The sequence below is a fragment of the Nestor notabilis genome, unplaced genomic scaffold, assembly GCF_000696875.1.
Source record: "Nestor notabilis isolate BGI_N333 unplaced genomic scaffold, ASM69687v1 scaffold13452, whole genome shotgun sequence".
In the NCBI taxonomy this organism is placed as follows: domain Eukaryota; kingdom Metazoa; phylum Chordata; class Aves; order Psittaciformes; family Psittacidae; genus Nestor; species Nestor notabilis.
Window position 1 is genome coordinate 20256 of NW_009919801.1, and position 22137 is coordinate 42392.

Sequence of the window (22137 nt, forward strand, 5' to 3'; positions counted from 1 at the left end):
CAGACCATATCAGATCACTGACAAAGCAAATGTCATATTTATAATGAAGTTTTCCTTTTCAAAACTAGTTCTCACTCCTGTAATGGTAAGTCTGTACAGTTCAGCTCAAAAAAAAGATAGAAGTCAGTAAAATGATTTATTTTTTTCAATTACTTATTTCACAACACTACCCCTGTACTAGCTCACTTCTTATTTCAGGCAAGGTTTATGGTTTTCATAAAACATTTACTGGAACATTGACTTTACAATTTTATCTTGTATCCCCAGGCAATTTTTTCAGTAGGGTGTTTGATATTTAGTACAGTATATAATCTTTTCCTTCAAAAGAAAGAGGTAGAAAATTCTTTGATTCTATGATTATCTTTAGAGAAAGGACTTTCTTCCTAAATGTGCATTACTACAGCAAGCAACAGGGCTCAGTTCTCTTAAAAAGAACAGTGTCTGTAGTTTTTCCTGAAACAACAATGATGCATCTTTCTTTCCTGAATATTTAAAAGCATAGAACAGTCATGTTTTATCAGACTTTGCTCTTAAGGAAATGTGTGTGCTGGAAAGATTGGTATTTCACAGCCATGTGCGTATCTCCTCTGTAAACTGGTTGTCAGCAGCCAGTCTCTTTGAGCAGGTGATTCAGCATGTACCTGCAGCATCTTCCTCTCCGCCACTCTCCTGTTGTGTTCTTAGTCCTGGAAAGGGATTCCAGCATTGTGTTGTCACTTCTCTGGATCATCCTTTCTGAGGCTCACAGGCAGAGTTGAGCAGCTTACTGTTCATACACAGAACACACGTAGCACAACATTTCTATGAATGGACAGACAAACCTATTCTCCTCTGCCCATCTATATTCTTTTGGCAGACTTGACAAATTGGCAGCAAAACCCAACAGGATTTTGGGAAATATTTGCTTATATTTGTCTCTCCCTTCAGAGGTATCATGTTCTAGCTAGGAAATTTTATCTAATTCAGACTGACGCTTGGAGCTATGATGTCTCTGCTGTTGAAGTAAAAGTGAAGATTCCTGAAATGCATCTTTTGTCTTTCTATTTGCAGAATGACAGTGTTGTTCCTTCCTTTCTGGTTACTGAAGTTGTTACTGTATTTGCTCTGTTTTTCAAAATTGTCTATTTCTAAACTCTTTTGGTACACTCACAACATTGCACCTTGCTGCATGGCCAGGACACTACCTAACTGAGCTGAGGATTTCCATTACTCATGTAGGTTTTATTGTGCTGTGTTCATGCTAGGTCTTGAACAGAATTATAATATACTACTTAAAAAGTAGTTCTTGGTAACTAAATGACTAAAGAAGCTTAAGGCTTCTACTGACATACGTAGAAAACATGGTGTGAACACTTGCGCATGGGGAAGGAACTGAGATGACATGCACAGCTGGTGGCTAAACTTTGAGGAAATGTGAAAACTTATTGGAACATCCTTTGCTTAGCGCTCAAATTAAACATCTGGTGGCTAAACTTTGAGGAAATGTGAAAACTTATTGGAACATCCTTTGCTTAGCGCTCAAATTAAACATCATACTTACCAGTGTCATTTACAAACTAGTAACACCTGAATCACAATGAGAGTTTGACTTCAGTTGCATTGATTTTCCAATCTATTCTTCTGTTCCCGATTGGTTCAGAAGCTTTTGAAGTCTTCATGTCTCTGCTCGGGAAAACCTGGAAGCATCATACAAACCAGAGGACTGAAAAATGGGGAGGGGAAGGAAGAATGGAGAGTAGGGGAAGATAAAACCTGTTTCCATATGAAGATTCTGGGAAAATTTATCAGTTTATTAAAATTGCAATGTGTCTGTCTATCAGCAGTAATTGTTTTCATGCCTTTGCAGTGAAATTAATATGGAACATGTAGGCACTCCTATTTTTATAACATAGGTGGATTTTGGAACAGATTCAGACAACGTGTCATTGCACAGACTCACTAATGTTAACCTGGAGCCACCTGTAGAGTTGAAAGACTGCAGTGCTGTAACTGCATCTTACTCTGCTGTTAAAATTTTTCAGTTTGGTTCAAAACTGTTAATACATTTGCAATTTTTACTTCTTGATTCAAGACAGAAACTTGCTTTTTATTGTTCTGGTCAACTCATCTCTTCTGTTTTCTAGAGAAGGTTAACATATTATGAAGCTACTGTATGCCTTTCCAAAGTTGAGTGACTTCAAAATAGCTTTTTACTTTCAACTTTCTTTTTGTACTTACATACGAAAGTTACTCAGATGTCTTCAGTATCTTACAGTACAGAAATGCAGGAAAGTAAATTGTATGTTTTAGCCTTTTTAGACTGAAAAAGCATTTTAAATTACAACTGTAGGAAGGTGTCTTGGGCTCAGATTGAATTTCTTTATGCCTGACTAAAGGTGATTTTGACAATGTTAGGAATTAGATTCAGTTCAGAATTTCTAGTTTTGAGTCATTGCTTTGTCGTACGTTTCATATGTTGACTTATAAATTCATTTGAGGCCAGTTGTATAGTAGTACTTAACATCCGTTTGGTCAAAAGAACAAATAGGTAGTTCCTAGAAAGAGTTAGGCATATCTTAATAGGAAAGTGGTTAGAAAAATCATTAATGCTAATGAGATGCCATGGCACTTCGTCACATGGCATAATGTCAGGATATAAATTGAAATATCTAGTATCTTTTAATGTAGTGAGACTGTAATACTGTTTTAACTACAGGTACCGAGAGGCTATTAAGAAGTGGGATGAAGCACTTCAGTTAACTCCAGAGGATGCTACGCTTTATGAAATGAAATCTCAGGTAAAGCATGTAAAACACTCAGGTAACTGTGCTTGTGAACAAATGCCATGCAAAATTGTGCAGTGGTTGTGCACATAAAATACAGAACACTTTAGGTCTTTCATTTTTCCCAACCCTATCTTTTAGGTATCTTTTAGCAGCAGTTAAAATAATGATGTTATCCCAGCCAATCACAATAAACAACATCTTTGTTAGGACAGGAATTAGGATGTTACAATGTGGAACAAGTAACTGGAATATTTAAAAATTGCATTGGGAGGAGCAAGGAGAACCTGACTGTAATAGATTAGTGAATTTGACCATTAAAAATCTGGCTGCTCTTTCTAGAGTTGGTTTAATACTGTGAACATTAAACAAGGATACCGTATGCAAAAGATATGCTCTGTTCTGTTTTCATATTTAGTGTTACATTGTAGTAGTTTTGGAAAAGAGCATTAAACAGGGTATACTTGTGATGTCAATTCATCAGGGCCTTTATTTTAAAGCTGAGGAAAAAAGCTTGCAGTTGTCAACGCCTCACTGAAGTGATGAGACCAGCTTGTAATTTCAGTGTGTCTTTGCATGGTTTAGATGGGAAAAGTGCAAGGATCCATTATTTTGTTTGGATTGGGAAGCTTTTGTCTCCATCTGTATGCAAAGATACAAAAATATGTATTGTTTTTCTGTATTAAATAAAAATGCACTTCTGCAAAAATAGTTTTAATTTGAATCGAGGATGAGAACAAGAAATGTATGGTTTCTTTCAACCAAATGGGCAGATCAGAATGGGGAAAAACTATTTTTAGGATGGTAGCTACTCAAGACGTGGCTGAAAAATTTTTTTTTAAAGGTAGGAGAAAGAGAAAGGAAAAGAAAAATAAAATGGTGTTAGTAACTTCTAGGAAGCTCACTATATTGCTTAGGTTTAAAATCGTTGTTTCTGTAATTTTTCTTTTCTCATATAAAAACCCAAAACACCACCACGCCCCCATCCCAAAATAACCCTCCCAAATCCCAACTACCCCCAAACCAAAGGTGTGGTAACAACTCTTTTTTTTTGTCCTGGATGCTGTCACATCCCCTCTTCACCTCACAGTCATGTTGTCTGTGAAGAAATTTTGATACTGCAAAGGGATTGTGTGAATAATCACCAGCTCATTTCAATGCAGAAATGCTGAAGGAGGCATTTGTTTTGTATAGCTGCAGAAAGTTTAGATCTTAGTTGGGTTTGCATTTGGTTTGAGAAATAATTTGTGGCTTTAAAGGTTTTTCTTCCTGAGTTATTCTGGGAGAACTGTATTGCTGGATTTCTTTGTCAACATATCGTATGTGTGTAAGGGATCCTGATAGGCTGTATAAGGAAAAACTCAGGGAGCGGTGTCTATGAAGTGTTGATTTCTGACTTAGTTTATTAATTTGAATGGTGTTGGCAAGAAGATGCAATAATTTATTGGTTTTACTTTAAACTGCTGAATTTTTCTAGTGCATTCCTCTCATTCCATACCCTACATGATGCTGAAAAGTGAGCATTTATTCTCCCCATTTTCTCCCAAAGTTAGATTTGTAGCCAGTTATTTCTTCCTAACTTCTAAAACCGGAGGCAGGTATGTCCATAGACCTTTTGGAAATTCTGCAGTGGTACTTTCTTTTAGCTTGGGCACACTTAGGATCAGATCTGTATGTTACTTAGATTGCGTACTAGTATTAACAGATGTCGTATATGATTTAGGTGCTTGACTCCTACATACTTCTATGGTAACAAAACATCATAAACATGTAGACCTCCATTAAATATTTACTTTTATTTGGATGCTTTTACATCAACACTAGCTTAAATGAAAGAGCTGTCTAGCACAGTATCCTGACAACTTCCAGCAGTGAATGGCTGTCATCAAGACATAAAGGCTCGTATAAATGGTATGAGCCTGCAGCAGTACTCCCCTCACGATACTTTTCCCAGCCTTTAGCAAGCTTTGGCCCTGGGACTTCTCTGTGTTTAGAAGTGCTTGAAAGACATTTCTTCAACAAATTTGTCTCATTGCTATCTGCTGTCATCTGAACATTTAGCATCTGCAGAGCTGTATCAAGGAGTTCCAAATCTTTAATTATGCATTATTGCAAGAGACAGAATAATACAATTCTGCTTTAATTAGCAACTTTCTAGGATGCTGTAGAGGTGGTTAACCTATGTAGCTGTTCATTTGTATGTTTAATTTTTAACTCCAGTAGTAAAGAAATTCTGCTAAGATGTAAAAATAGTCCTGTAATTTATTTATTTATTTATTTTTAAAACTCTGTTTGAATAAAACAGAACACCTAATGGGATTTCTTCTAGTTTGGGAAGAAACGGTTCATGTGCTCTGATGCTGGCTTCTTGACACAGGGTGGTTTTGAAGCAGCCCTTACTTTGTGTTTAGAAATTATATATATATATTTATACATATTATAGCTTAAAGTCAAGAGAAAACTGTTGAAAAGGACAGTTAGTGGGATGAATTAATGAATAGCTCTCTTGTAACAGCTATTTATTGTAATCTTATGTGCATGCAGGAATTAAACCAGCTTTCCAAAAGTACTCTATTTAATTGAAATTATACTAAAATATTTTCACAGTGGAAATAACAGGCGAACAGGGAATAATGTTATCTTACCAGGATCCAAATTATGATGCAGTGACTTATCCAAATGGATGCTCACTACAACATCCTTCAATCGGTGCTCCAGCTGCAATACCTAATACTGAGAGGTGATTGCTTACTTGGCACCCCATTCCCTGTGTTTCAGCTAAATGGCAAAGGTGAGTTGGAGCTGAGCTGAGGAGCCAGCTGTGTGACTCTGAGTTGTCTTGTAAGGTATTTTTGCCTGTTTAATGAAACCACTGGGGATTAATGACAGCTGCAAGAATAAAGGGACCCAGGCCTCTTCTTCCATGGTGCTCTTGCTTCCTTTCCTGAAGAGCAGTTCTGGGCAGCTGGCCTGTTTCTTTTTAGTTTCACTTTCTGATATTGCGTAACACTTCTATTACACCGCGAATGAGAACACAAGAAGAGTTTGTGTAAAAAATATGCATTTATAAAATAACTTCTTGAATCATGTCAACAAATCCTCTAATCTTTAAATTGGTAACATCTTTCTAGTACACGCAAATAATTATTACAGATGTCTTTTTACAGTATGACTTATGCTTACTGGAAGCTGGTTAGTATAATGTGCAATTTGATACCTTTCTACTTTTAAAGGCACTGATGTGAGCTGTAAAAATCCATTTTTGCCAAAATAGGAATATGTAATTAATTAAAAAAATATTGTGGTTAATATTTAAATGATACTGTCTTAGAGCTGACTGTGTTATTCCAATCCAGCATACTAGCACAAATACTGCAGCAAATATTTTGTAGCTAAATGAGAAACTTTGGGTAGTTCCAGATCTGGGAGGACTGTACACCAACTTCAGCAAGGGCTTGAGAAGCACTGGGCCTATGAAAATCTGCATGTCTTGGAATGTGAGTCACTAGAGGAGGTGATTCATGTTAAGAATGATTTTGAGTGATATGCGGAGATTCTTTATGGTCTATACTAATTTTCTTTCAGTGAGGATAAGTTTTCTCCTGAAGTAATATCTTTTGAGAATTAACATTGAGTGGAGTGTTTTGCACAGGCTTGAATATCTGTATGTCCTGTTACATTGATTGTGATAATCTTATGTTGGGTTATGTAGCAGCTTTCCAATTCATCAGTATTTCCTTTCTCAGCAGCAAACTTAACATTTTAAATACTCCGTTGTTTCATATGGAGCTCAGATAAATATGCTGGTGACACAGTAGGAATCTGTAAATACTTCTGGTAAGTTCTTAAAGATCTGTATTTTAACAGATGGAGAACATACGTCTGTCAGTGTTTCTGAAGAACGGAAATAGCGTTTAAAGTTCCTAGTTGTCAATGACACTTGCAGTAAGTGTTTTTCCAGAAAAACATATGGGAATTGTGGAATTGCTCAACTGCTTCAGAAACTCATAAAAGTTGATGGGATTTTATTTTCCATTGCACTCAGCTACTTTTTGATCCATTTAAAAACAGATTAGTATGGCGTGTGAAGAGGTTAAGGATGCACCTAATACTGTTCTTTGCATGCACAATGTTTCAGTGTATATATTTGACACTCTATTACCAGCCAAAATGGCTCCCCCATTGAAAGAACAATGATTGGTAAGTAAATGCAATGTTTATGCAAGCACTTCATGTCTATATTTTTGTTGAAAACAAACAAAACACACACATACACACACACACAAAATCAAACAAAAAAAAACGAAAACCACCCCAAAACCCAAACAAAAGAAAAAAGAATCCAAGAAGTTTAAGCCCCCCAGTACCCAAAGAACAGCCTAATATTGATTCCAGTATTAGATAAGTTGTATCATAAGTATATGCGAAAGAGAAAAAAAATCTACGTATATTAATACAGTCCATAAAACTGATTGAAATTCATTGTAGGTTAGGTTTCTTAAACATTGACTGGATTATTTTATTGCTGCTTTGAATTACAAAGATGGAGGAAGATGCTTGAGAAATTCTTGGAATTAGGATCTGAATGTTTGTATGCTAGACCATGTGGGACTCCTTCTTGGATGAAGAGAGATACCAAAGGACTTACTACATTATGAGATATATAAACAAATATATAGTTAACAAATTCTCTTGCGAATTGGGCACTCTGCTATTCCGCACCACTCCTGAGAATTCCCTCGTTCATGTTGCTCATCCAGTGGTACTTCCACTTCAGATCTCAGATAACATTGTCAAACACACTGTGCAACTATGGCAGGATTCCTGAAGTACACAATACAATTGTTCATAGATATTTATAGAAACAAGTAAATATAAATAAAAGTCAGGTTTACCTCCATTCAGTAAGCTTTTTGGATATTTGTCATCTGTTGTCTGAGGATCTTGTTTCTATACAATCTTGCATCCTCAATTTGCATTGGTTGAACAGGACCCATCATGCTCATTCAAATCATTCCATTTCCCCTCTTCTAAAGTTTTCTTAATCTTTAACTCAGTGAATAAGTAATACCAACTGCTACCCATCACTGCTGCTACATAGTAAAAGCATTACTTTGTGGTACAATGGTATTTGCTTTACAGCATGGATAAATGTAAACTGCTTATGGGTAGGAAGATTTTTATGCATCAGTGTTTTGAAATGGGTTTCTGGGTGGAAGAAGGAACTGGGTCAGTTTCACTGGACTTGGAATGTATCTATATATAGTGATTCAGCTTCAAGCCAGTGAGCTCATCTACACCCAGGATTTACTCAGATTCATAACACTTCCAAAAATATCATGGCCAGGACTGGGTGGGTCATTCTGCTGCCTGGATTTTTAATACTTGGTCAGTCTCTTGATGACAGTTGCTATGTTTAATTGGGTTTTTTGACACTGAGTTATTATAATTCTTCTAATCTGTTTTGTGGGGTTTTTTTTAAGCTAGGTTTATTAGACTAAGTTGCCATAGTAACACATACATTCTTTGTTTTAATGCATGTGATGATGGTAAATCTGTGTTGGAATAGAGTAAGTTCTGAAAATCTACCTAGTGAACATCTTTGTAAGACAGTTACCTCAGTAATTTTTAGTATGTATGTGCATGAGAGTCTTAAGATGTTTTTTCTGCTTTGTAGGATTTTTTTCTAATTCTTTGATTAGTTTTAAGAATGTTTTCTAATGAAGAGTTATCAGTATAATTGGAAAATAAGTATTAAGTGAGATTACTTAACTGTGAAACTTGAGTGCCATCCTGCTAATGAAGATGCCAAAAGAAAATTAATCCGAGAAATTTATTTGAGAGCAAGAGGAAAGGAAAAGAATCTTAAAGGTGTCAGCTCTTAAAAGGTGTTCATAAGCAAATGCACACATCCTCATCTTTACCTTGGGTGATTCTGACAAAATATTCCTTTTCTGTAATAGCTTGCTTCAAAATAGATTAAAGACCTGTTTTGCTGGTAAGATTGTCTCTTACGGTTTTCCCCAGCATAATTTTGATCAGTAAAAGCTTAATATCTTCATACATTCAAATGACAAGATTATTTTTGTTCATTTTTCTGAATGTATGACTATCTAAAGAATCTATGTTGATGTTAAAACATTGAGGAAGAGGGATTTAAATTGAGCATTCAGTGATAACATTCCCCTGTGAAGCATCATGCTATTTATCTGGTTGTTGAAAGTACCCTAATGCAACTGAATTAGTTTCTCTAAAAACTAAACGTTGGGTGTGCTCTTCAGTGTCAGTGATGCAACATATTTCTAAATTTGTCTGCATTTGACTTAAGATAGTCATCTACAGGCTGAGATAGTTGGGTCTGTTCAGCCTGGAGAAGAGAAGTCTGCGTGGAGACCTCATAGCAGCCTTCCAGTGTCTGAAGGGGGCCTACAAGGATGCGGGACAGGGATTCTTCGTTAGGGACTGTAGTGACAGGACAAGGGGCAGTGGGTTCAAATTGAAATAGGGGAAGTTTAGATTAGACATAAGGAAGAAGTTCTTTACAGTGAGGGTGGTGAGGCACTGGAATGGGTTGCCCAAAGAAGTAGTAAATGCTCCATCCCTGGCGGTGTTCAAGGCCAGGTTGGATAGAGCTTGAGGTGACATGATTTAGTGTGAGGTATCCCTGCCCATGGCAGGGGGGTTGGAACTAGATGATCTTAAGGTCCTTTCAAACCCAAACTATTCTATGATCTGTTTAAAAAAAGAAATACTATGTTTGAGAACTCCATTATTATGGTTTGTGACCTTTTTAGAATAATACCTGCTTGTTCCTCTTTTTACTAGTAATCTGAATGTTTTGTGGGAAGTAAGTAGCAAAGGGTGACAACTCTGCTGTCAAAAAACCCCCAAACTCTAAAACCACATTGAAATAAGTGTAAAAGTAACTTGAATCAAAAGAGATTGCACAATGTTACTGGTTACTGAAGAGATAAAGTAATTAGATGCAGGTCTGGACTTGTGCTGATGGTAGTTTGTCATTTAAAGTCAACTGTACTGAAGTAGTCCATAAAGGATTAAAAGAGGGTCACAAGTTTGTTGTAATAAGTACAGTAGAGCTCCCAACAAGGAACACTCCCCACACAGAGGAGTTCGCTATACTCTCTTGAAGGGATTTCAACCAAATCAATGCACATGCTTATTTTGGAGGCAGCCCTTAGGGTGTGTTCTATTTATTTTATTTTCTACAGAATACTGTTTCAAAACAGTTACTGAAGTTAAATGTCTAAGTGTAAACAAGCTTATAAAGAAAATAAATTACTGTGACAATGGGATAAAATTGAACAAAGGTAAAAATAGCAACCAGAATTTTGCTCTTGATTGGGTGTAGGGAGTGTTGCTGGCTTCCAGATTCATGTTTCACTCACACGTCTGAGTGAAAAGACAGTAGTTTTTCAGTCAGCTGAAGTATTTCTAGCATATGGCCTGAAATGAAAGACCTGGTGGCGTCTTTTAAGAAGCTGAAAAATAGACCATTATGCTCATGCCATGGTGGAGCAAATAAGAGTAACTTATTCAAAAGGAAAAAAATAATATAGATTCTTAAAACGAGAGGAGAAAATCAAGTTGTATACAGTAGAAAGTGGGATCAAGACTTTGAAAAGTTAAGACACCCAATGAGTGTCTTTTTTATTAAATTAAATGGACTTCGGTCCATCATGGTGTGATATGTAAGGATCATGGAAGCCAACAATAAAAAGAATATAAATCAAGACAATGAAAAGAGTTCTGCAGATAGCAAAATAACCTTGCATTTATACAAGGCATCAATAAATATAGATTAAATTTATGTGAAGGAAGACAAAATTAAAAATGATGCTGTCATGATAATGACAGCACTACAGATAAAGGAAAGTAAGATGATTTGGGAAGGAGGCAAGTTCAGTTCTAGATATGTTTAAACTAGTGATGAGTTACGCAAGGTCTGAAATGCAGTGAAAGTAGTATTTAAGAGTAGTTGCATCGTTGAAAATAAGCCTTATACCTTGTATTGTCATGCAGAACTCAAGATTATTCTATTATTAAAGTATTCAGAAATACTGAAGTATATGTTGTACATTAAATGTTGTCTATGGAATTAGAAGTATGATTGTGGATTTTTGTTAGGTATAACTGAGTCATTTTTTCAATAACTGAAAAAAAAACCACCTGGGCTGATCAAAACACGTATACATTCAGATCTGTATTTGTTTCAATGTACCTTGAGAAACTGATGCTGTAGTTAGTAGAAGCACTGTAATTACCACCAGGATCTGGAAGAGCATTTTCAAAGCTGCTGTCTAAATTAGTTCACACAATAGTCATAAATAGATGAAAGTGGAATAATTGTCTTTTATTAGTGAGGTCACAGTTCAGTAAACAAAGCAGTAAAAATAATAAGGAACTACAAAAGATTTCGCAAATACTTACGTAGATGTTTTGGAATTGTGTGCTGGTAGGAAATACTGAATACTCAGGATGCACAAAAATGTTTAGGCGAGTGTATACTTGGATTGGTTTCCTCTTGTAAGAATAAATATATTAAGAGATTAATGTAAAAGTTAGCTGATATTTGCTGAATCACTTAATTTTGATAAGATATGCACCTCTCCACTGGTAACAGCTTGATTCAATTCACACATCTGCTGTAGGTAAGAGAAAACTGCACACAAAAATGCAGTTGAACTGAAAGTTTTGGAAAAATTGGTGGTATTCATTACAGTCTTTGCTTACAAAGCACAGTCTTTGAGAACTGTTAAGGAAAAAAGGGAAAATGACGTGACATAAAGCTGTAGGTTATTTTTTAAAGGTTTTTAGGTACTTCTAAATTCCCATGTACAGCCTATTACATGGAATTGGAGAAAAGCCATAGGACTAGTCTAGAAAAATTTAGTTTTACTAATTTAGTCTTACTAAGCCAATCATTGTATGAAAGTGACAGTGTCTCAGTAACTGTGAATAAAACAGCATTATATGGTATCCTTTTACAAGAAAATCTGGATTTTTTTTTTTTTTTTTTTTAATACTGTTCTCACTCCAGTGCTGTGCAAGTACTTTGTTAATTAAAGTAAATACTGAAGATCATTGTATTTGATTCTTCCTCTACTCCATGCTCTAATTAATATATTGTAGAACAGTGAGATTAAATAAATGCTTTTTGTACTTCAGCAGTAGTTCTAATATGTTCTGTCTAATATTATTCATCAAACTTGTGGGTCAACTGCAATGAAAGTGGTTGCCCACACATGAGTCTTACTCTTGTGGTTGACGTTCTCATCATACTGTAGGAATGCAGTTGTCGTTTGTTTCTTATACTGGTATCTATCACCATAGCATGTGGGTGTCTGAAATCATGATCTCAGACTGATGCAGGTCTTCAGGTAACGTGCCAATCTCACGGTGGTCTTGGAAAAATAAGGCAAGCTTTGAGCCATGTTACATATTGTTAACTATGATTTATAGGCTTGGTTATAGAGATTCAATGCAAGGAGTGGAATACTATGGTAACAGGCTGACATTAACCTGTACCACTGAGTAAAAGATATTTCCACATTCGGAAACCACTTTTATTTTAATGTAGGTGACTTCATGTCTAAGTTAGGCTTTGCTATTGCAGAATGCTTACTCTCCAAATAGAACAGTCATTGTTAAGGGCTGTTTCCATACTGAATTACAGGGATTGTTTCTATAATTATATCATGTGCACTACAACTGTATTTGGTAGATTCCAGTCTTCTATTAAAATGATAAAATACAATCCAGAAGTTTTTCAACAATATTTGCTTGCTTATTTTGTGTAATTCTCAGTGTATTTGTCCTTCAGTGTATTCTGTTACGATTTTATAGAGTGTAGGGTTTGTAGGGTTTTACAGAGTGTAGGGAGGAAGGGAGAGGGAGGGACACCTTCAGAAGTAATTAATCTACTTCTAATAGAGTTGCTTAAATAGTTCAGGTGAATCACCCTCTAGCATACCTGTTTCTTTTTGTGGGCTATGGAGTGAGTCTGGGTGACTATCTGCAATTAGACAACTGACTTTTAGACTAGAAAAAGCTAGGTAAGATGAACCTGTCCTTAGTGATTGAAACAATGATGGCTGCCTGGGTAATTGCAGAAGACTTGCATCGTTTTCAATTTTGCTTATTCTTATTCCTCCTATTTTATTTTTACTGTCATAGGTCCTGATGTCTTTACATGAAATGTTCCCAGCAGTGCATGCAGCAGAAATGGCTGTCCAGAGAAACCCACGTTCCTGGGATGCCTGGCAAACTTTGGGACGTGCCCAGCTTGGATTAGGAGAGATAGCACTGGTAGGAAAATGAACATTAATATGCTAAACTTGTAAACCACCTCCACTGAATTGCTTGTGAGAGAATGAAAGTCCAGAAATATCAAAGTAGCTGTGTATCCTTACGTAACCTGAAAGCAGGCAAGGAAAATGATGTTGTTATTTATCTCCAGTATTCATTCTACTTTGTTGTTTTTCACAAATGTTTCCTGTGTGGTTTTGTTGCTGGGCTTGTGGAAGACCTGCCTCGCTCAAAGCCTTTTGTGTTATATACTATATTTATGTGGTGGCTTTATGCAATAGAATAATTACGTTGACATAACTGCACATACTACATTCTGGGTACTGTACTGCTACAACACAAAGCTAACCATAGTTTGAAGATGAAGGTAGTGTGAAGTCCCAGTTGATATTCGCTCAGTTTTGTACACACCTGTTAATAAAATTCTGGTATCCTGTTTTCAGTCTCCCACTTTCCTGCCTCAGGTGCAGTAAACTGTGTGCTCACTCATGATTTCCTCTAGCTCCTTGACCCCACGTGGTAGCTGAGGTTGCTCCTTTTATTAATAAGACAGCAAAAAGGCTATGATGCTCTGCATTAGCACAAGTGGATCTTTAGCTGCACCTGCATGCCATGGCACTGGCTTGGCGACATGATATGATGCAAACGGAGACTTTTCCCCCACATCACATCACATCACCTTCCACCTACAGGCTATACACCTGTAAATAATGTAACCGATATTTAGGATAATAATGTTCTTCTAGTCAGTGTGGAAACATAGCAAGTGAACTTTAAATTCAGACACATCCACAAAGTCCATTAGAAAAACGATTCATCATGAACTTTCAGATAAAGATACTGGTTTTATTTTATTTCTAATAGAATTAGCTGTGTGCTGGTGTGATAGAAATAACTTTGTCATTAATTTGGAGTGGTTTTGCAAGGTTACAATGTTTAGACTGAAAATTTTCAAGAATAAAAAGAGAATTATGATTTTTTTTTTTTTGGGGGGGGGAGGCTAACAGATCATGAAAAAAGCAGTTTATTTTTAAAATGTAGTAAGGAGCAGTTAAAAAGAACCAAACCAGACAAAAAAACCCCACCAAAAACAAAAACCCCACAAACAAAAAACCCAACAGATTGTGGGAGTAACAGAAGAAAAAAGCTGTGTGTTGCAGATGTGTAGTGTGCTACCTTATGTTAATACAGTATCATAATATGAACTATTTAGAAATACTTCATATAAATCCATGCATATCTGAATTACATAACTAGTGGCATTCCATAGCTTTTATGGTGTAGAACATCAGAGTAGATGGTCTCTCCTGTCTGGATCTACAAACTATAAATCTTTTTTTTTGTTTCCTTAATGTCTGAAATTGTCACTGTAAATTGTGCCTGGGATTTTTAAATGAATTAGTCTCAGGAAATTCAAAGTTTTATTTCCTGCAAGGATCCTAGGTAACTGATGCCAATTATTCTACAAAAAATACTACAGTTAATGTCATGTGAATTATAGATACTGATATACCCATACTTGTTACACTACCAGCTCTGCTCACCCTTTGTCTACATTGGCAATTCACGTCGCACCGGTAGAATCACAGAATGGTTTGGTTTGGAAATGACCTTAAAGCTTATCTGTTTTCAACCTCCTGCTATGGGCAGGGACACCTTCCACTAGACCAAGTTGCTCCAAGCCCCATCCAACACCCCTGCCAGGCATGGGGCAGCCACAGCTTCTGTGGGCAGCCTGTGCCAGTGTCTCACCACTCTCATAGTAAATATAGGAGTGGATGTCCTGAGTTAATAGTGGTGGAGACCCAGTGTTCGCATTATATTTAATTTGGTTTACTTCAGAATAGCATTTCAGGTGTTCTTTTGGAGTGCATTGTCAAGCTTAATCAGAGAGGAATGTAGTTTTTGTAGTCTGAAAGTATTCCGTGATTCAAACCAAGGCATTTTAAGTGGGAACAATCTGAGATTTTCATCAAAGCTTGTTTTCAGCTGATACAAGATGCTACTATAGATGCTCCTGTAATTGTTATATTGACCTTGCCATCTGTGAAGAGAGAGGGAGAAGGAGTTACCAGCAGGTAGTTTGCTCTCTTAATGTTTTTGTTTGTCTCCAAGTAGGGAGTGCAGGGGTAAGTATGCTCCTGTTGGTGTCTTCAGTGCTTTAGAACTGGGTGTTTCTACTTTTTTGCCTTTCTGTCTTTAAGGCATATTGAACTGCCTTCTGATGAATATGCTCTCACATACAGAGAAGAAGTTCAAGAGTTGCTCTAAAATTCAGTTAATGTTCACTATTTATTTTTGAACCAAACAATTTTTAAGGAATCTGAAAACGTTAAGACTCGAGGAGTGTTTTAAGACTAAATTAAGGTTGAATGTTTTCATAATTACTGAACCTGTGGAGGCTTCTTGACCAAGTGATCTAAGTCATAATTGTCCTGTTCTAAGTCATACTTGTCCTTTTCCTATTTGCGTTTAATTACCATTATTTGCTAATATTTCACTGCATTGTACTTTTTACAAAGAAAATTTAGTAAAGTATGAATGTCAGGGCTTTTTAGTAATATTTGAGATTTGGGAGTTAGTACCCTTCTCACGAGCAGCTTTTTCTGTTTGTTTCATTTGTCCCCCACCAGTGCCTGTCTTCACTACCCACATCCTGCCAAATGTTCTGTTGTAAATATTTTTATTACTTCACAATAAAATTATGCACTTTTCTTGGGAAAAGACAATTTACTATATTTTAATCTCAAAGTTTCCCAGGTCTAAAATACAAATCTAATTTATATTATAAGCTGTGTAATATATGAATTTCTTGCAAACAAAGAAAGATTTGTTTTGATTTGATTTTGTCAAACTTGTGACAGAAAGAGTGAGATAAATTAGCCCCCTTTTATTTAGCTTTTGAAAAGCTGTTTGTTCTTTTTTCTAACTTTACTAAATAGGTAGTTCAGAGGTAATCCTTCAATGTGAGCAGGCAGAACTTTTTGTTTCTGTAAAGGCAGAAATTCCTTCTACAAAACAATTTGCAAGACCACACCCAAGTAAACTTTGCAGTGGGAATGTAGAAATGCAGTCAGGCTTGAAATATTTCTCTCATCTAGTTGTGAACATTTTTTACAGCTGATATTTACTGTACTGGTGATAACAAGCTATAACAATTTCACACTGATATCTTCATTAGAACAGTTCCTCCCATGAGGCAGAGTAAGCACCACACTTTGATTAAACAAGCAAACAAACCAAACCAACCAAACAAATGAAGAAAAGCAGCATTAAAAAATAAATAAAAGACCTACTGAAAGTGACTGAGTCTCCCATCTTGGAGAAGTTCATAAGCCATCTGGACATGGTCATGGGCAACCAGCTCCCAGTGGCCCTGCTTGATGAACAGGGGTTTGGCCCAGATGACCTTGGAAGGTCCTTGCCAACTTCAACCAGTCAGTGACTTAAGCCTACCCTGATGTGGGCTGGGGCCTCTGTGTTGAATCTGGAGTACTGAAGATGACAAAGTTAACTGGGCAGATGTGTAAATACAGACCAGTTGTGCATGCTTTTTTTTGATGTTCTGAAGGATGTGGTTTGCTGCATTGTTACTAAGTAGTTAGTGGTTTAGCAGTCTTGAAGTGTGACACTGCATCTTGTAGAAGGAATCAAGCCTTGATCCTGTGAATTCTTAGATCAGCCCTTTCTTCTATTTCTCTTGAAGGAAATAGTTCTAGTCTTTTATGTAATGCTGGCAGTTATGTGCTAGCAAAGAGAGGAAATAATACATTTTACTGGAATCCAGCTAATTAATTCTGAGGTTGAGAGAATGTTTCAAATGTTACTAATGTAAGTGTGTGGAAACAGATTTTGGTAATCAGAAGGAAACTGATGGTTGGATTTCCACTGAAAAGCAGTCAAATATGTGCTTCAGGTTGTGTTCCTGTCAACTTGAGGGGATAAATAACGCAGGTGTTCTTTTTATAGATTTAGATGAGATTAAAATATTTAATTGTGCTGCTGTGTTAATCTTCCTTATAAACACAAAAGAATGTGTGTATTATTTTATAGTGATGGAATATTTAACTTTATCATCCAGGTTGGATGGGGCTTGGAGCAACCTGGTCTAGCAGAAGGTGTCCCTGCACAGGCAGCAGAGTTGGAACTAGATGAGCTTTAAGGTCCATTCCAACCCAAACCATTCTGTGATTCTATGATTATTATCTTAATATTGTTGATACCCATTCTTCTTAAGTGCATAAAAAGAGGCAGTGCGATTTTGAAAATTGCTATTTGTTGTATAATTTTGGCCTAGAATTTCTTGTTATTCCATTTGCAGGTTTTGTGTCACGCTTTAAATGGTACTGTCGTACTTATCAGGATTTGATAAAAGACGTTTCTTTAGAAAATACAAACTGTGACAAGGGCATATTTCTGTCCTGCTGACTTCATCTTGTACTATACTTCTGGGTTCATATGTAACAACAGACCCTGGTGAGGATACTTAGTTCTTGTGAGCATTCTCCACTGACTTGGTTGAGGCACATGTCCTCTGGCCTCTCCTGCCAGCCATCAATTAGGCACTGTGCTACAGGGAGAACATGAGCTGAGTCACCCCTGCTGGTGATGCACCTTCATCTGCACTGCATCAGTTCTCTGCAGTTCAGAGTTCAAATAGATAACACATCATTCATATTATATCATATAAACTATTAAACTAGAGTGAAAATAGCTGAAAGAATTAGGTTTTTTATTTATTCTTTAAAAAAATGTGATGAGAAGTTTTTAAATATACTGAAATTTCACAAGTGTCTCTATGTTAAAGGTTTCTGTAAAGATTACTCATGTTCATGGTAAGTAATACAAGAAATAAGAGAGAGCAGAGTGGAGCAGGAGAATCGCCACCCTGGGTCTCCTGATCACTTAACACAGCCCAGGATACACTTGGCTTTCTGGACTGCAAGTGCACATTGTTCAGTCATGTCTGGCTTTTCATCTACCAGTATTATGTTGGATGCTGTTAAAACAAATCCATATTTAGGGAACATTAAACAAAGAAAAACATTACCTGTAGTTGTATACATATCTTCACTGATGGACATCCTTTGAACGAGGTCAGATAGTGACTGTCAGATGTAACATAAAGGCCTAATTCAAACCTTGGGGGCAGGTGTGAACTACATGACTTCTCAAAATGGTCTCTTACTTTTTTTAGGGGTCACTGCATAGCGGCAGTTACTAGGTCCATATGTTACAGAAACATGCTATAAAAGGTGTAGTATGATCAAAACTTCCCTTCACATTGAAAGACTGCAAAACAGCAGAAAAGATTCTGCTCACAGGACAAATGAAAGATTGTTTGCTACAGAATACCCTATAGTGAGATGAAATGTAAAATATTTTGAAAATACAAATTCTTCAAATACTGTAATTCAGCAAGCAAGAGCATCTTGCAGGAGATTTTATAATACTGTTCCCTATAGAAGTCCTGTGGTCCTTACCTGCAGAGTCTCTCAGGATCAGAGCGCCCTTTAAAATGAGGCTAGAAATGCTGAGTTTATCTGGTGCCACTACGTTTTCCTATAGTGCCAGACTGACAGTTGAAGTTTTACATCTCCATTGGGGAGAATTAAAAGTAGCACTGTTCTTTTCTTTTGTCTTCATAGAAATTAATAGCAGTGGAAGCTGTTACAGTGTCAACAGAAAATTTTATGTGGATTGCAGTTCTGTATTTTTCAGTATTGCATTGCTGCTTCAAAATGAATCCCTCTGATCTTCTGCAACATTTCAAATTTACTTTCTTTTTAATATCTTATTACTTTAAAAATGTCACACAAAATCTTCTTTTCCTAATAGATTTACAAAGATGATCTTTTTATGCTTTATTGTATGAATCAACAAAGCAGTTTCTAAGCTTAACAAACGTAATCTTGTATTTGATTACTGTTGAATGTTATTTATTGTGCATATACATAACTATATAGTCAGGTTGTAATTAGGGCACATCTTTCATGGAGAGCAGATGGTGTTTGTTTATATTTTGTTTTCAACAGAAATACAAAAAAAGAGCATTTAATATTTACTTGTAGCTTATGTATCACTGGAAATTAAAAGCTAGCAAAGTTGAATAAAATGACCCTGTGTTGCAAGAATTATGCTTCACTCCTCCTTCTGTTTAAAGTTCAGCACACTCATACACTTCAGAGCTGGCTGTGAGCCAATCATAAAGTAGTACTTTTTTTCCTGGAACTGGAAGGCTGACTATTACAACAGCAGTAATACTGATAGCACAATCAGCATTTCTTAAATCTGATTCGTATCTCTTGTCTGCCGAGTTCACGTCATACAGATTTCATATATTAATCTGAGCCAGCAGAAAGATGAGTTCGCAATTTCTGTCAATGCAGAAGAAAAGTTCTGATTTTTTAAATTGATTTGCATGCTTTAAGTATTTATAAATTACAATACAATATGGCATTCGATGGTTGTTCAAACATCTTTAAAGTCTTCATAAGTAAGTTGCTAGAACTTTTCCCAAATACAATCCAAATCCGTATCATCACTGTTTTCCCACACTACAAGAAGGCTTCTGTTCATCATCACACAAGAGTTTTTTCACTCAGGTGGTCATTTCCACAACTGACCATACAGTCATAAATGTGAAATACACACAGGCCTGTGCATACATACACATAAGTCTGAGTAGATAGGATCAATCTGGAGCTTTTCGCTGTGACTGTAACTATAAATACAATACATCGTAGATTCTTCGTCTAGCATTTTTCCAGTATTATAGCAATCTCTTCTTATTGTTGAATATCACATCTACTGGGTTAGATGGTCACATTTTTCTTATGCTTATCAATTTCTGTGTTGATTATTTTGTTGGGAGTTAGTTTGTCTACTTTTGTCCATTCAGCAAAGTGTGTTTGCAACCACAAACCTGTCACAGAAAGTGCTTATCAAGGGGCTGTGATTACTGTAGTACTAGGTGTGTATGTGATATGACTACATGCCAATTTGAAAGCAGCAATATTAGTGATGCATGAAATCCCAGTCCTTTTCTGTATTTCTTTAAACCATATCTGTCTGCCTTTGTTTTCCCATGCAACTGATGATAGGAGAAAAGTGGGATAGAAAACCATCTAAACAAAAATTATTCTTGCTTTTACCTTTTTAATTCCAATATTATGTTTGACATGTGAAGACTTATTTGTGCCCTTGTTGCCAGATTTGTTCATTCTTGGTACTTTCAGACAATTGTATGCCCAGTTGCTTGGGCACTGCTATTGAATTTACAGCCTTGGGTGACATAGTTTAGTGTGTGGTGTCCCTGCTCATGGCAGGGGGGTTGGAACTAGGTGATCTTAAGGTCCTTTCCAACCCTAGGTATTCTGTGATTTTATGATTGTATGATTGTTCCAGACAGTCAAGACTGGAGTAAAATCACTTTTGTCTTTGCTTGAATGATGTATTTGTAGTATTTTGTTGTTGTTAATTTTTGTTATGACATATGTAGGTTTTAAAGTGTCCAATCCTTGTTTCTTCCCTATTCTGTTTCTAGGCAATCCGTAGTTTCCAAGTGTCCTTACACATCTTTCCAATGAACCCTGAAGTATGGAAAGAGGACCTTTCCTGGGCAAGAAAACTATACGAACAGCAGAAGGCAACAAAGACTGAGGCCATGCACACACTAGCAAAAGTTAAAGAGCATGCACAAGAATCAATCCCAGACTATGACTTCGAAAGTGATGAAGTTGTGGCAGTCTGTGCTGCCATTGCGGAGAAGGAGAAAGCTCTTTCAGAAGCTAGAACAGTAGTGATTGTGTCTGCTTCAGGCACAGTAGAAACTGTTACTGAGAAAGAGGATTGTCCTGCAACTCCTGATGAAACCCTTTTCATCAGAGCCCGATAGGGCAGCCTTATGGGTTGCCATACTTTAAGAACTACTGTTATTTATTGTATTGGGCTTCCTTTGGTTTTGTTTTTTAAGCAGTGTGAGAGCCTACAAAAGTTAAAGAGTTGCAGTTACTTTACCTTTGTAAATTGAAAAAGCAGTGACCTGAGTTATTTCATGCATATTTTTGGAGAAGAAAGCCAAGAGTTTGCGAACAAATACAATGTTAAAATGCTTAACTACATTTTAATAACTGTTTTCATCTGTACGAATTACATAATTTTACAAGTTAATGTCTACATTGTCTCAGTAATTAATAAGCTTTTATTTAAACTCATTGAGAAAAAAAATGGATTTTTTTAAAGTCTATTTCAGTCCTTATTCATTAACACTGTTTTTGTTCCAGATAAAGTGTGAACTGTTCTCTGTTATCAAAAGTCTGTATTTTCTTTATGATTACTTTTCTGTGAGGAAGCTTCCTATGAAGCAGAAATGGGTTGTTATTTTGCTTGTGTGTGTGATAGATCCGGTATCCTATTTGTAGTCAAATGAAATCAGTGGAAACTTTCCTGTTGCTTTCATAGGTGTATGGGTTAAACACTTTCTGATCAGATGAAAGGGAATGCTATACCAGACAGGGCCCTGAATGCTAGTTATTACTGAATGTTTCACCAGAAGAAAGAACATTCATCTGAGACTGAAACTGGCCTTGAATGCTGTGCTATAGACATCATCAGAAGTAAAATGGTGGGAGTTGGAAATACGTATGTCTGACATGTATTATATTTAGGCTTTTATTTCCTAGTAAGCTAATCTGATAAAAGGAGTCAATTTGTTTTTCCTAATTTTTATGACCTGATACTTGAAGTATGTTCTTAGTGAAACAATTCTTCAGGATAGCATTACCCAAGTCTTCCTTTTTATCCTTTTTGGATTTTGGGTGCTGTGGTGAGTATTCACATTGTGTTAACTTAGAGGTGTAATATACGAGATTTGTTAAATGTTCATCTTTCTTTAGGGGAAGGTGTGTGTTCGTTCCTCACATGGGCAGTTCAGAGAAATGAAGTCAGGCTGTTTCTTTTTTGTGCTCTGTGCTGAGACTGCTCTCTTTCCACTGCCTGGAGACATGATAGAGATGGTCACCTCCTAAACTAGGCTGGAAAAAAGTGG

General features: G+C 36.4%; 1 protein-coding gene across 1 annotated transcript in view; it reads left to right on the forward strand.

The window, feature by feature from the left end:
* TTC33 (tetratricopeptide repeat domain 33) overlaps positions 1–20985 on the forward strand; it is a 40863-nt gene extending 19878 nt beyond the window's left edge. Inside the window, exons 2-4 of the mRNA XM_010010395.1 lie at positions 2696–2777; positions 12957–13088; positions 20635–20985. Coding sequence (XP_010008697.1) covers positions 2696–2777; positions 12957–13088; positions 20635–20985 — 565 coding nt within the window. The remainder of the gene's footprint in view (positions 1–2695; positions 2778–12956; positions 13089–20634) is intronic.
* Positions 20986–22137: the final 1152 nt, after the last annotated feature.